Source organism: Rhamphochromis longiceps, linkage group LG4 (assembly GCF_057381845.1).
Source record: "Rhamphochromis longiceps isolate RC_006_pf linkage group LG4, R_longiceps_female_GT1.1, whole genome shotgun sequence".
Lineage (NCBI taxonomy): Eukaryota > Metazoa > Chordata > Actinopteri > Cichliformes > Cichlidae > Rhamphochromis > Rhamphochromis longiceps.
Genome location: NC_140560.1, coordinates 13,935,341 through 13,950,456, shown reverse-complemented (window position 1 = coordinate 13,950,456; position 15,116 = coordinate 13,935,341). Strand labels below are relative to the sequence as shown.

General features: G+C 41.5%; 2 protein-coding genes and 1 pseudogene across 2 annotated transcripts; all 3 read left to right on the top strand.

The window, feature by feature from the left end:
• Positions 1-10: 10 nt before the first annotated feature.
• Positions 11-5,424, top strand: LOC146671208 (uncharacterized). Its single transcript, XM_085403396.1, has 4 exons — positions 11-509; positions 647-715; positions 2,986-3,278; positions 4,283-5,424. The coding sequence occupies exons 1-4, from the start codon at positions 290-292 to the stop codon at positions 5,168-5,170; spliced, it is 1,470 nt and encodes a 489-aa protein (XP_085259522.1). The 5' UTR covers positions 11-289; the 3' UTR covers positions 5,171-5,424.
• A 916-nt stretch (positions 5,425-6,340) lies between these two features.
• LOC146671207 (GTPase IMAP family member 7-like) lies at positions 6,341-9,909 on the top strand. Its single transcript, XM_085405139.1, has 2 exons — positions 6,341-6,613; positions 8,812-9,909. Exons 1-2 carry the CDS (start codon positions 6,556-6,558, stop codon positions 9,765-9,767), a joined length of 1,014 nt encoding a protein of 337 aa, XP_085261265.1. The 5' UTR covers positions 6,341-6,555; the 3' UTR covers positions 9,768-9,909.
• Positions 9,910-12,660: 2,751 nt separating this feature from the next.
• On the top strand, positions 12,661-14,481 carry LOC146671206 (uncharacterized; annotated as a pseudogene).
• The last annotated feature ends 635 nt before the right edge of the window (positions 14,482-15,116 follow it).

Below are 15,116 nucleotides of genomic sequence, written 5' to 3'. Positions count from 1 at the left end.
CTGAGAGCTGCGCAGCCGCTCTGCGCATCCGTCGGCTGAGCTGAGGTGGTCAGCGCAGCCATTTCCGTGCCCCTCACGGAAAAACATGCAGGGGGTGGCATTTGTCCATCACGCTCACAGCTAAATCAGTCATGACTTTGGCTGCACGACTTCACGCTGAAGTCTGCATCATCGATTAACAGCCGAGATCTCCAAACTTTCTCCTCAATTCAACGCCTGCGCAGACAATACAAGCTCTCTCCCTTCAGCTCCTGCTCCTTTCCCCTTTTTTTCTGTTTCTGTGTCAGCCATGGAGGGAGATCTGCAAGGAGGCAGCAACCACGTCGCAGCGCTGCATGTGAAAACTGAAGCGGTGGATGAAAATGCATCTGCGCTGCTTTTGGGCAGGCAGGAGTCGCCTGCGCCCTGCGGAGATACCGCATGCAGAGGAGGAGGAGGGGAACAGACTGCAGAGGAGCTGGCTGACACAGAGCTGCAAGCTGCCACGACAACTACTCCTGTACTACTGTGTGAGTGCTCACCTGAGATGATTTATGGCCATTCGGCCTCGTTTATTTGCTTCCTTTTTTGTTTTGTTTTCTTAATGGCCACTCAGAATCTGTTGCTTTTCAGTAGATTATGTAGCTTTTATCTGCTCTGTCATCAGACCCTGTTAGCACAGAGCGTTTCTTCACCACATCTGGGGATGGAAAAACATACCTGAAGATAGCTCCAGGTAAGTAAGATTCAAAGTGAGAGGAGAGCACCAGCAAGAATGTAACAAAACACATAACCTGACTGACCGAAGTCTTTCTGGCAGAAGTAATAACTGGCAACACTTGCGTACATTAACCTCTTTTAATAATTCATATAAAATGATGATATGATGTATCCGCACATATACACATTAAATCTCATGACTGTTAAAAGGAATTTGAATAACCTAAAAATTCAAACATGTCATTTTTTAATCATTTGCATAGAAATGCTATTACACAGGGTGCATCGAAAAGAAAAGGCTATACTTTTATGCAAGTAATGGCTGAACTAAACTTACAGTGTGCACAAGTGCTCAATAAGTCCCCCCGTGGATACCCAGCATATGCCAAACTCATCCCATGAGCATGTCTGGAGTCACTGCAGCCACTACGTGTTTCTTTAGGTGAATGATTGTGGAATTAAAGCATTTTGAAATTGGCTGCTGGTCTGGAGGTGGGCATATTAAGCACTTGTCAACATTGTAAATTTTGTGTATATAACTTTACATTTGCATTTTAAAATTTACTGGAAGCTTCTATGTCTAATAGTTTAAAAAAAACATATAGCCTTCTGAAATCAGATGATTCTTTTTGATACACCATGTATTTTGTGCCTATTTCATGCACCTGAAAAAGTCCACAAAAACTAGGGTTCAAGTCTTAGCCATTCAGTTCTTATCCTTCACAATTAATAAAGTTTCTGCATCACTGGGATTGTGTGTGTTTTGATCAGATTTGATGGGCATCTGTTGGGGTGTTTGATAGCTCATCAAATGTTGCTAAATTCTGACTTTGGCTGTTGAAACTAACCCCCGCACACGTCAAACCAACGACAAGAGGGAAAACAGAAGTGTTGAAAATCTCTCACTAGGAATTACAGATGCAGAAAATGCAGTTTTTCTGTATCTGCAAATACAGTTGTGGTCATAGGTTTACATCCACTCATCAACCTACACAGGATCAAACATTACATATGGGCTCAAATATTTACACACACCCCCACTAATGTCTCTTTGCAACTTGCACCTCGACCAGCCATCAACAAGCTTCTGACATAATCCTGGCTGGATATTTGACCAGTCTTCTTTGCAGAATTGGTAGAATTCATTTAAATCTGTTGGTTTCGTGGCACAGACTCAGCTTCTAAGTGTTGTCCACAGAAGTTCAGCAGGGTTGAGGTCGGGGCTTTGGGAAGGTCATCCCAGAAGCTTAATGTTTGTCTACTGTATCTATTCCAAAACCAGTTTATCTGTGTGCCTGGGATCATTGTCCAGTTGGAACATTCAACTGGGTCCAAGTTTCAACTGTATGTTCAAACTTGGACAGAACTGGAGATTCTATTTTCAGGTTTTACCTCAAATCCTGATTTACCCCTGGTAGCAAAACAGCCCCAGAGTCAGAATCTACCAGCACTATGCTTGACAGCTAGCACAGGGCTCTTAGATTTCAAAGCCTCACCTTTACTCCTCCAAACATACCTGATTGTGGCTCAATCTTTGTCTCGTCTGGCAACGAAGCTTTTCTCCAGAAGACATTTGGATTGTCCATGTGGGCAGCTGCAAATTTCAGATAAGCTTGAAGGTGTGGATTTTTGACCAGATGCTTTTATCTTGGTCGGCACCCTCTCAGTCCATGGCAATGTGAAACTCGTTTCACTGTGGACAGTGATGCTGGTGTGTGAGCACTGGTTGTTCCTGGATTGTTCCTAAACATCCTGACCACTTTTCTCTCATTTGAGGTTGACAGTTTGGGTCTTTTTCCAGACCTTAGCAAAGTGCTGACACATCCAAATAACTCACACTTATGCACAGTATTTGGTATCTGTACATAAGTGTCTTGTATTGTTCAAACCTGTGAGTGCTATCAAACAAATCCTTTTCATGACGGCAAAGGGAAACTACCAGTTATAGTCAGTCACTAATAGCTTTCTCAAGCTTTATAGAATTTTCACTTATTAAAAGAATTAATTGAGTATATTTATATATTTGCACCTGTATGTTTACTACTGACTGTGTGTTTTAGATGTTTTAGATAAAATCCAAAATAAATTCAAACTTGTGCAGTAAGTCTACCCTGGAAAAGCAGTTCAAAGAAATCATTAAAATTCCAGAATTACCAGGATATTCCCGCCCATGATGAGTGGATCTAAACATTTGATAACAACTGTATGCATATAAGATTTTCCCCAGTTTAACCCATTTATCTTACATATGAAGTGACACCACAAGTGGCTTTCTTTCTCCCCCAGCTTCAGTAATGCCCCCTGCTCCTTCCGAGAAGACGCTTTGCTCTGGCTCGGATTTCTCTTCCAAAGCCGTTCTGTGTCTGATTGAGGCCGTCGGACGTCGCTGGGGTCTCTATGAGACTCGGGAACGCTCGCAGCTCTTCCAGAGTGTCCAAGAGGAGATGGCCTCCAAGGGGCACATACTGCCTGTTGAGAAAATCCGTCGCAAGTGGAACAACCTCATTGTGACATACAAGAGGGTTAAAGACCGCAGCCGGGAGACGGGACATGCTAAGACGTCTTGGGAGTTCTTTGATGTGAGTCTAACGGGAAGACAAACCTGGGGATAAAAAATAGTTGCTGACATTAAGTACTGATTTAAGTAAACCTCACAGCTGGACATAGTTGCTATGAAATTTTTTAGCCCTCTTTCTTTTCTCCTTTTCCTTTTTCAAGTGCTTTAGCACTATAGAGTGAGACGCTTGAAATTTCCAGTTGTAGAAATGTGAATTTCCCCTCAGGACAAATGTAACTGACCTCAAACGCAGCCACCAATAATCATCATCCACTCAGAGTTTAACAGCTGCACTCTGCATCTGTGGATAATGTGTGTGTGTGTGTGTGTGTGTGTGTGTCTATATATATATATAAAAATTGTGCAGAAAGAAGAAACGGCTGCTTTATATATTTTGGAAGGTGTGGTCGATGTAGAGTACAGGCCTAGTCTATCTTACAAAATTCAAAACTCAGGGTTACTGGCTAGAAATCAGAAGCATTCTTCTGCTGTTGGCGATATACCACCAGCTATAACATTATAACCACTTGCCTAATATTGTGTTTTTCCCCTTTTGCTGCCAAAACATCCCTGACCATGGGCTCCACTAGACCTCTCAGACCAGGGCACCTTCTGGTCTGTGGCCACGCAGCCCCATATGCAACAAACTGTGATGCACTGTGTATTCTGACACCTTTCTATCAGAATTAGTATTAACTTTTTTTTGCAATTGGAGCTACAGTAGCTCATCTGTTGGATCAGACCACATGGGCCCAGCTTTCGTTCCCGGCCTGATCAGTCCCCCTTGGCTGCCCATGACCCTGTCACCCCCAAATCCTTACTCTTCTTGTACAGGGATGTTTAATCTGAACAACTGTGAGGAAGTACAGCAGAAATAACTAGGATTATAACATAAAGTAACAAGGTTTAAGACAGCATACGGTTACATTGTTAACTGGTATTTGTAAGACATGGATTACAATGCTGTTTGATGTATTCATTGGTGTACTTTCTCCATATCTTTGTGTGTGTCTTGTTCCACTCTAGTTGATGGACGCCACCCTCTGCGACACCATTGGCACTCAGATCGTCAACAACAAACGAAACAAAGGCGGCAGCACGGTTTCTACACTGCCTGCTCCTTTGGCTAAGATCGCTGCAAAGCCCCTGCAGCTCCCACAGCCGACGTCCACCATCATCCGTCCTAGCAGTGACTTTGCTGCTGTTGCTGGTGCTGGTGCTGGTGGTGTGGACTCAGTAAGTCTGGGCTCCAGTGCTGGCAGCGCTGCCAGTACGTCGGTGACTGCAGCGACCATTAGCTCAGCTAATGCTCCAGACCACAAGCCCCTGATCGTCCTCAATGGTGACATTGTTACTACCAGTATTCACCCAGCCACCATTGTGCCGGCTCCTTCTTTTATCACCTCGCCTTGTTTTACAGAAACAGCCACCACATCCCCTTCCCTCATCTCCGCCAGTAACACAGACCTCAACACACTGGGCTACACGAGCCGCAAAGCTCCATCCATCTCATCAGGTGTCATCCCTTTTCGCCTGAGTACAACATCGCTCACCCAAAGCCAGAATCTCCTCGGCCTCTCCTCTTCATTCCCCCTCACGTCCTCCTGCCTCACTTCCTCTGCTGCCACCTCTTTGTCTACAACAACTGTGTCTGGAACTGAAGGACAGAACCAGAAGGCGAAAGCGGAGCAAGGCGGCTCCACTCTGTTCCAGGAGATTCTGAAGCGACAGGAGGAGCAGGCCTACCTCGATCGAGTGGCTCGCCGCAGGGTTGAAGCCAGAGAGAAGAGGCGCGAGAGGAGGGAGGTGCGAATGTCCGAGTCCCTAGGAAGGATAGCCACGGCCCTGGAGCTGCTCTCCTCCAAACAGGACACAGTCATCGCCCTCCTACAGAGGCTGGCTGATCGGAAATAATCTACAGTGAAAGCCTGGAAAGTAGAATCTCCTGACGTTGTTTTTCCCCCACCTGAGATCCTCCTTATGAAGCTCTCATGCACTATAACGCTACTTTAATGAGCATAATTTAATATAAATTTGAATTTGATGAACTCTTAACTAAATAACAGACAAGCGCAAAGGTGAGTCATTGTTCCGTGCTTTTAAATTGTTGTGCTTTGTAAATATGTTAGTTTGCTTCACTGACATCAAATAAAAAGATTCTTTGGATATGCACCTTAAAGCTGTGGTCATTTGAACACTTTGTCCCCAGATTGCAAGAATAAAACACTGATTAACTACTAAAAAGTTGCAATAAACTTTCAACTATTAAAATATTATCAAGGCTAAGAAAATCCCCCAAAATTTATTTAATAAAGAATCTTTAATCACAAAAAGGTTTTAGCTTCATGAATGAATAAATGACTGAGAGCCAGGCTTTGGATTATTTTGGATAACGAGTATAATGTTCAGATAAGTATTACTGTTAAAACTACAATATTTCATTGAAACGTAGCTGAAAAATGAACCATTTACTTGATGTTCTCTCAAAATACTACATAGGTCCGGTGTAAGTGTAGCTGATTAATTTTCATTGCTGAAAGTAAATACGCACATTTTAAAATACTTTCATTTTACATTTTGTTAAAGGGGTGAATTTATCGAAGCTTTATCCCTGATCAGGACGTTTTATGAAGCATTAAAGTATACTGACCACTAGATGGCGCGCTGACACCGTTCATTGTATTGCTTCTCAAACTTTTAAAGCGCAATTGTCTTAACACACTTTAGGCGGTTCGTGTGTTAACACACGTGTGTTTTAGTGATATAAAAATCGCAGTATCCTTAAATGTAATAGTTTAATTGTTTCCTCGTTGCATTGCTTCTCAGCCTCACCATAAAATACCAACGAATCAGTCTACTTCTCAGTCAAAATGAAAGTAATGATATTCTATTTGAAATCATAACTTTATTCCACATTAAGCTGTTATGCAAGAAATCATCAACCCCTTACACCATAAAGGTGTGTCCCATCCAGTGACTCTCTATAAGATGCAGGTAGAGTGCCAAGTTCAGAGGTTTATTTAAAACATTTGAAATAGTCTTGGCTCGAAACAGGTAGAAAAAATAATAATGTCCTGCAGAGCGGCCGATTGTCGCTGCTGACCTAATTATTCAGCGTATGTGGACTTGACTGTAACTTGGTGGATGCGGTATTCTCGTAGTGCAGCCAGTATGTGACTTGGCTGTAGAGCCCCACCCTCAGTTTAAAACAGAAAGCACCGAGGAAGTTGTGATGAAAGAAGCTTCACCTAACAGACTTTGAGTTTTGAATTTTGGTGATACTTCTGTCTTCGTCCACCATGAGCACTCAGGCCGCTGACAGCATACCTGGTCCAGCAGAAAGTGAGCAGGAGCAGGGTCAGTATGAAATATGGAAATGCTGCTGAGTTAAAAGTTTTTAGTTTAATGTTTTTCTGTTTAGTTTTTTGTATGTTTTTTTGCCCCTGTGGGTGTCGTTGGACGGCGTTTCCTTCTTACTGTCACAGCGTGCTCTTAATCACGTGTCTTCCTTTGTTCAACTGACACATGTAGAAAGAAAAAGAGAGCAGTGTGCGTCATAGTGGTGCCTTAGCTGAGCTGTTGGCTACTGCAGTTTATCGGGCTTATTTCAGATGTTTGAAGATTGAAGCCATTCTCTAAAATATAAGCTTCCAATGTGGGGAAACAAAACCACAGAACTTTTATAATGTTTTTTACAGTACTTTCATTAAAAAACAAAAACAAAACAAGATTGCAGTGACTATTTTTATCTGCCTTCTTCCTGTAAGTGTGTGTGTGTGTGTGTGTGTGTGTGTGTGTGTGTGTGTGTGTGTGTGTTTAACTAACACACAAACACTGAGTTAGCAAACAGTGATTTTGAGAAGTGCACTTTTAGCCTCTAATGTTGATGCAATGTTCATTTAATGTCTGCATCTCGTTTCTCGTGCTCCTTATTCCCACCTATCTGCTCGTTAGAGTCTTTGTATCTTTATAATAAAGGCTTCTCTTTACTTTTGTCTGTGTTGTCTGCCGCTGTGTTCTGCTTTTACTGCTTTTACCTCTTCTCATCTCACTCTACATCACAGCTAAACCAATCACTGATTGCAAATCTAACTGTACATCACAAAACCAAGAGACTCTTCATTTCCAAGGGTGGAATGATTGTACATCTTTAATGACCTAAAAACAAACAAAGAGTTAGGTGTACAAGTCTGATTTTCTTTGGGATTTTCTCCAATCCACACAGGGTGAAAAGTGTACATATCTTTGGAACAAAGGCGTCGTTTTACTTTTGTCTGCTTTGCCTGCATCTGCATCCTGCTTATATACCTAAATATTTGACCCTGTGTGAAAAGGATACATAGAAACTGAAATATATACATACACTCAGTGATATTTGGTTAAATGACTCTGAGCAAGTTGCACTTCAATCAGAGACTTTCAGTCGCCAACAACAAGACTGTGCTTAAAACCCGGTTCTTTGCCAACAAACCAAATAAATTTAATAACCAGCTCTGAAAAGAAGAGCGGTCAAACATTCAGCCGGAATACTTATTGATACTTGTTGATGACTACCAAAAGTTTCTGGTTGAGGTGCAACTTGTTAAGAAAAGATTAGCAGGCATGTACCTTTATATTTGACCCTGTATGTAAACTTTTGACCCTGTGCAGATTCAAGAAAATCCAAACGAAATTCAACTTTAAATATGTATGCTGTACAATCATTTCACCTTGGAGAAAGAACAATTAAAAAAACAGTTAAATGCCCCCAAATTACCATGATATTCATGCCCACGATGAGTGAATATAAACTTCTAATCACAGCTGTAAATAAGAGTTCTCTTTATGCCTTTTATATGAGAGGATAGGGCACGAACGTACAGCTGGTTGTTATATATAACTAAAAATTTTCAAGCTCTCACATTTTGTAACATATTTACCTTGATAGTTTTAGGTCACTTTTTGAGTCTCTTTTCTATTCTCTAAATGAACTTTGACTTTCGCCGTACACGTCTCGGCTTGGCCACCTGGAGCCTGTTGTCTCTTGGATCTCTGCTCAGTAGCGAATCTGTTGCCAAAAAGCTACCAAGTTATGGAAAATAACCAGAAAAATATCAGTATAACATGACTGAAATTAGTAGTTAAATTTCGTAATAGCAATTTCTGCAGTAAAAGAATCATTAATGCCTGGATCATTTTGGTTAATCATACAAAATTCAATTTTTTGAAAACGTAAGATAAGAAAAAATATTTCAACAGGCATATAAAAACACAACAAACCACAAATGGTAACATGAGACAACATACCGTGTATTACTTTACTTTTCTTTTTTCTTTTCTTTTTGTTATATTCATCAACAAATGCTATCCAAAATGCTTTGCATTTGCCACAATGTAAGAACATAATAAAAAAGTTCATACTGTTTGTGCCCTGGGATGCAACAGTCTGGGCTAATATGTGAAAGCTACGAATTTCTACAAATAAACAATAATAATATCAGAAGTCAGAATGAAGGGCACAACAACTTTCATGAACTCTGAATAGTGTTTAAAAATGCTTTTTGTTGGGTTGACAGAGCCGTTGAGGATCATGCTTCTTGGAAAATGTGGTGCAGGCAAGAGCTCGAGTGGGAACACCATCCTCAATAAAATGGTGTTCTGTTCAGAGATGAAGCTGGTCGGCATCACTGTTCACTGTGAAAAAGAGTCCGCGGTGGTTGGAGATGTACCTGTTGATGTGATTGACACACCTGGGCTTTTCGAGAAGGGAAGCAACAAGGAGGACATCATCCGAGAGATTCTTCAACGCCTGAAACTCCAGGAACCAGGACCCCACGTCTTTGCATATGTTATTCCTTTAGGAAGGCTGACTCAGGAAGACCAAGACACCCACACGCTGATTGAAGCAAAGTTTGGCCCAAGAGTGTGGGACTACACCATCGTGCTGTTCACCCACGGGGATCGCCTGGAAGACAAAACAATAAACAACATCATTACTGAGAGTGACGAGAACCTCCGCAACTTCATACGCAAGTGTAGCGGTGGCTTCCACGTCTTCAACAACAAAACCCCGGAGGACCAGAAGCAGGTCACAACTTTTATGGAGAAGATCGAGACCCTGGTGGCCCTGAATGGAGGTAGTTACTACAAGACAGAGCTGTATCCTGAGAAGGAGAGGAAAATCAGAAAAAGACAGGAAAGCATCCTTGCAGAGAGAGATGAAGAAATCAGCAAAAAGGAGGGAAATCTGAGGGAGCATTACAAGGATGAAGAGCTAAAGAAGATGAAGACAAAGCTGTGGAGAAAAGAGGAGGAAAGGGCAAGAAAAGATGCAGAGGGGGAGTTGTGCAGCAAGTCCTACCTCATGAAGAGCATCCTGTTACTGGCTGTATTGTGTCTACTGTTATGTTGCAATCTTGGGGTAGCAGCTAAATGGCTTTGTGTTATAGGAATCATTTTGATTGTGGTGTCTTTTAAGATTTTTCCAATTATTCCAGGAAAAATACCAGGTCTTTCTAAGAAAAAGAAATAGATGAGCTTTTACTGTGTTAGTGATTTATCATTCAAATGTGTGACAGATGATATATCGAAGTGATTTAATTAACAAAAATATTTTCATACATATTTGTCTGTCCATAATTAGAAAATATAGTCATCTGATATCATCTCATTGATCTCATATTTAATCAGATAACAGAACTGTAAAAATGCTAATGAAAACAATATTTAAAGTACTACACAAAAGTCTCGGCCAACCACTTTTTCTTTATATTTTACTAGGAAAAAAAGTAAATGCAAGGATATGCGGACATATACATGGAAATACAATACAGAGTTTTAAAATCAATATTTGGTACGACCACCTTTTTTCTTTGACACAGTCTGAACTCTCTTATGCAGCTTTGTTCTCATTTCTTTAAGTAGTCTTCAGGAATAGTTCTGCAGGCTTCTTGAAGAATGTTTAAAGCTGTCTTTGGATGCTGACTGCTTTTTGTTCTGCTCTTTGTGAAGATGATCTCACACTGCTTCAACAATGTTGAGGTCCAGACTCTAGGGAGGTGAGTCCATGACTGATAGTGTTTTATTGGGCTTTTCTATCCGGGTATGCTTTTTCTGGCTATACTTTTATTCAAGTAATGGCTGAATATAAACTTACAGTGTGCACAAGTGCTCAATAAGTCCCCCCGTGGATACCCAGCATATGCCAAACTCATCCCATGAGCATGTCTGGAGTCACTGCAGCCACTACGTGTTTCTTTAGGTGAATGATTGTGGAATTAAAGCATTTTGAAATTGGATGCTGGTCTGGAGGTGGGCATATTAAGCACTTGTCAACATTGTAAATTTTGTGTATATAACTTTACATTTGCATTTTAAAATTTACTGGAAGCTTCTATTCAATTCAATTCAATTTTATTTATATAGCGCCAAATCACAACATAAGGCGCTTCATAGATACAGAGAAAAACCCAACAATCATATGACCCCCTATGACCAAGCACTTTGGCGACAGTGGGAAGGAAAAACTCCCTTTTAACAGGAAGAAACCTCCGGCAGAACCAGGCTCAGGGAGGGGTGGCCATCTGCTGCGACCGGTTGGGGTGAGAGAAGGAAGACAGGATAAAAGACATGCTGTGGAAGAGAGACAGAGGTTAATAACAGATATGATTCAATGCAGAGAGGTCTGTTAATACATAGTGAGCGAGAAAGGTGACTGGAAAGGAAAAACTCAATGCATCATGGGAATCCCCCGGCAGCCTATGTGTTTTGCAGCATAACTAAGGGAGGATTCAGGGTCACCTGGTCCAGCCCTAACTATATGCTTTAGCAAAAAGGAAAGTTTTAAGCCTAATCTTGAAAGTAGAGATAGTGTCTGTCTCCCGAATCCAAACTGGAAGCTGGTTCCACAGAAGAGGGGCCTGAAAACTGAAGGCTCTGCCTCCCATTCTACTTTTAAATACTCTAGGAACAACAAGTAGGCCTGCAGAGCAAGAGCGAAGTGCTCTAATAGGGTGATATGGTACTACAAGGTCATTGAGATAAGATGGGGCCTGATTATTTAAGACCTTGTATGTGAGGAGCAGGATTTTGAATTCAATTCTGGATTTAACAGGAAGCCAATGAAGGGAAGCCAAAACAGGAGAAATATGATCTCTCTCTTTCTAGTCCCTGTCAGGACTCTTGCTGCAGCATTTTGGATTAGCTGAAGGCTTTTCAGTGAGTTTTTTGGACATCCTGATAATAATGAATTACAGTAGTTCAGCCTGGAAGTAATAAATGCATGAATAGTTAGCTTCTATGTCTAATAGTTAAAAAAACATATAGCCTTCTGAAATCAGATGATTCTTTTTGATACACCATGTATTTTGTGCCTATTTCATGCACCTGAAAAAGTCCACAAAAACTAGGGTTCAAGTCTTAGCCATTCAGTTCTTATCCTTCACAATTAATAAAGTTTCTGCATCACTGGGATTGTGTGTGTTTTGATCAGATTTGATGGGCATCTGTTGGGGTGTTTGATAGCTCATCAAATGTTGCTAAATTCTGACTCTGGCTGTTGAAACTAACTACCGCACACGTCAAACCAACGACAAGAGGGAAAACAGAAATGTTGAAAATCTCTCACTAGGAATTACAGATGCAGAAAATGCAGTTTTTCTGTATCTGCAAATACAGTTGTGGTCATAGGTTTACATCCACTCATCAACCTACACAGGATCAAACATTACATACGGGCTCAAATATTTACACACACCCCCACTAATGTCTCTTTGCAACTTGCACCTCGACCAGCCATCAACAAGCTTCTGACATAATCCTGGCTGGATATTTGACCAGTCTTCTTTGCAGAATTGGTAGAATTCATTTAAATCTGTTGGTTTCGTGGCACAGACTCAGCTTCTAAGTGTTGTCCACAGAAGTTCAGCAGGGTTGAGGTCGGGGCTTTGGGAAGGTCATCCCAGAAGCTTAATGTTTGTCTACTGTATCTATTCCAAAACCAGTTTATCTGTGTGCCTGGGATCATTGTCCAGTTGGAACATTCAACTGGGTCCAAGTTTCAACTGTATGTTCAAACTTGGACAGAACTGGAGATTCTATTTTCAGGTTTTACCTCAAATCCTGATTTACCCCTGGTAGCAAAACAGCCCCAGAGTCAGAATCTACCAGCACTATGCTTGACAGCTAGCACAGGGCTCTTAGATTTCAAAGCCTCACCTTTACTCCTCCAAACATACCTGATTGTGGCTCAATCTTTGTCTCGTCTGGCAACGAAGCTTTTCTCCAGAAGACATTTGGATTGTCCATGTGGGCAGCTGCAAATTTCAGATAAGCTTGAAGGTGCGGATTTTTGACCAGATGCTTTTATCTTGGTCGGCACCCTCTCAGTCCATGGCAATGTGAAACTCGTTTCACTGTGGACAGTGATGCCGGTGTGTGAGCACTGGTTGTTCCTGGATTGTTCCTAAACATCCTGACCACTTTTCTCTCATTTGAGGTTGACAGTTTGGGTCTTTTTCCAGACCTTAGCAAAGTGCTGACACATCCAAATAACTCACACTTATGCACAGTATTTGGTATCTGTACATAAGTGTCTTGTATTGTTCAAACCTGTGAGTGCTATCAAACAAATCCTTTTCATGACGGCAAAGGGAAACTACCAGTTATAGTCAGTCACTAATAGCTTTCTCAAGCTTTATAGAATTTTCACTTATTAAAAGAATTAATTGAGTATATTTATATATTTGCACCTGTATGTTTACTACTGACTGTGTGTTTTAGATGTTTTAGATAAAATCCAAAATAAATTCAAACTTGTGCAGTAAGTCTACCCTGGAAAAGCAGTTCAAAGAAATCATTAAAATTCCAGAATTACCAGGATATTCACGCCCATGAGGAGTGGATCTAAACATTTGATAACAACTGTATGCATATAAGATTTTCCCCAGTTTAACCCATTTATCTTACATATGAAGTGACACCACAAGTGGCTTTCTTTCTCCCCAGCTTCAGTAATGCCCCCTGCTCCTTCCGAGAAGACGCTTTGCTCTGGCTCGGATTTCTCTTCCAAAGCCGTTCTGTGTCTGATTGAGGCCGTCGGGCGTCGCTGGGGTCTCTATGAGACTCGGGAACGCTCGCAGCTCTTCCAGAGTGTCCAAGAGGAGATGGCCTCCAAGGGGCACATACTGCCTGTTGAGAAAATCCGTCGCAAGTGGAACAACCTCATTGTGACATACAAGAGGGTTAAAGACCGCAGCCGGGAGACGGGACATGCTAAGACGTCTTGGGAGTATTTCTAAGACATGGATTACAATGCTGTTTGATGTATTCATTGGTGTACTTTCTCCATATCTCTGTGTGTGTCTTGTTCCACTCTAGTTGATGGACGCCACCCTCTGCGACACCACTGGCACTCAGATCGTCAACAACAAACGAAACAAAGGCAGCAGCACGGTTTCTACACTGCCTGCTCCTTTGGCTAAGATCGCTGCAAAGCCCCTGCAGCTTCCACAGCCGACGTCCACCATCATCCGTCCTAGCAGTGACTTTGCTGCTGGTGCTGGTGCTGGTGGTGTGGACTCAGTAGGTCTGGGCTCCAGTGCTGGCACCGCTGCCAGTACGTCGGTGACTGCAGCGACCATTAGCTCAGCTAATGCCCCAGACCTCATTCCACCTCACGTCCTCCTGCCTCACTTCCTCTGCTGCCACCTCTTTGTCTACATCAACTGTGTCTGGAACTGAAGGACAGAACCAGAAGGCGAAAGTGGAGCAAGGCGGCTCCACTCTGTTCCAGGAGATTCTGAAGCGACAGGAGGAGCAGGCCTACCTCGATCGAGTGGCTCGCCGCAGGGTTGAAGCCAGAGAGAAGAGACGCGAGAGGAGGGAGGTGCGAATGTCCGAGTCCCTAGGAAGGATAGCCACGGCCCTGGAGCTGCTCTCCTCCAAACAGGACACAGTCATCGCCCTCCTACAGAGGCTGGCTGATCGGAAATAATCTACAGTGAAAGCCTGGAAAGTAGAATCTCCTGACCTTGTTTTTTTCCCACCTGAGATCCTCCTTATGAAGCTCTCATGCACTATAACGCTACTTTAATGAGCATAATTTAATATAAATTTGAATTTGACGAACTCTTAACTAAATAACAGACAAGCGCAAAGGTGAGTCATTGTTCCGTGCTTTTAAATTGTTGTGCTTTGTAAATATGTTAGTTTGCTTCACTAACATCAAATAAAAAGATTCTTTGGATATGCACCTTAAAGCTGTGGTCATTTGAACACTTTGTCCCCAGATTGCAAGAATAAAACACAGATTAACTACTAAAAAGTTGCAATAAACTTTCATGCAATCAAATCAACCATTAAAATATTATCAAGGCTAAGAAAATCCCCCAAAATTTATTTAATAAAGAATCTTAAATGACAACAAGGTTTTATCTTCATAAGCAGGGCTCTGAATCATCCCTGTTACTTTTCATTTTTAGGTTTTAACAGGAAATCCTCATGAGTGACCTAACAGATAATCTCAGGTTCCATGTAGGCTTGTAGGATATTAACTGTATGTGTCTTAAAAGCAAATGTTATGATCACAGAGTCAACCCTAAAATAAAGTACAAGCCAATAAGATTAGTTGCATCCTGTTAATGTTTGTTGAGGATTTGGAGACAAAATTCATTTATTCAATTCAATTTTATTTTATTTATATAATGCCAAATCACAACAACAGTCGCCTCAAGGTGCTTTATTTATTCATTAATGAATGAAAAAATGACTGCCACCAAGGCATCATTTGATCTTTGGATAATGATTATACCTTTCAGACAAATGTTGCAGTTAAAACTACAATATCTCATTGAAACGTAGCTGAAAAATTAACCATTAACTT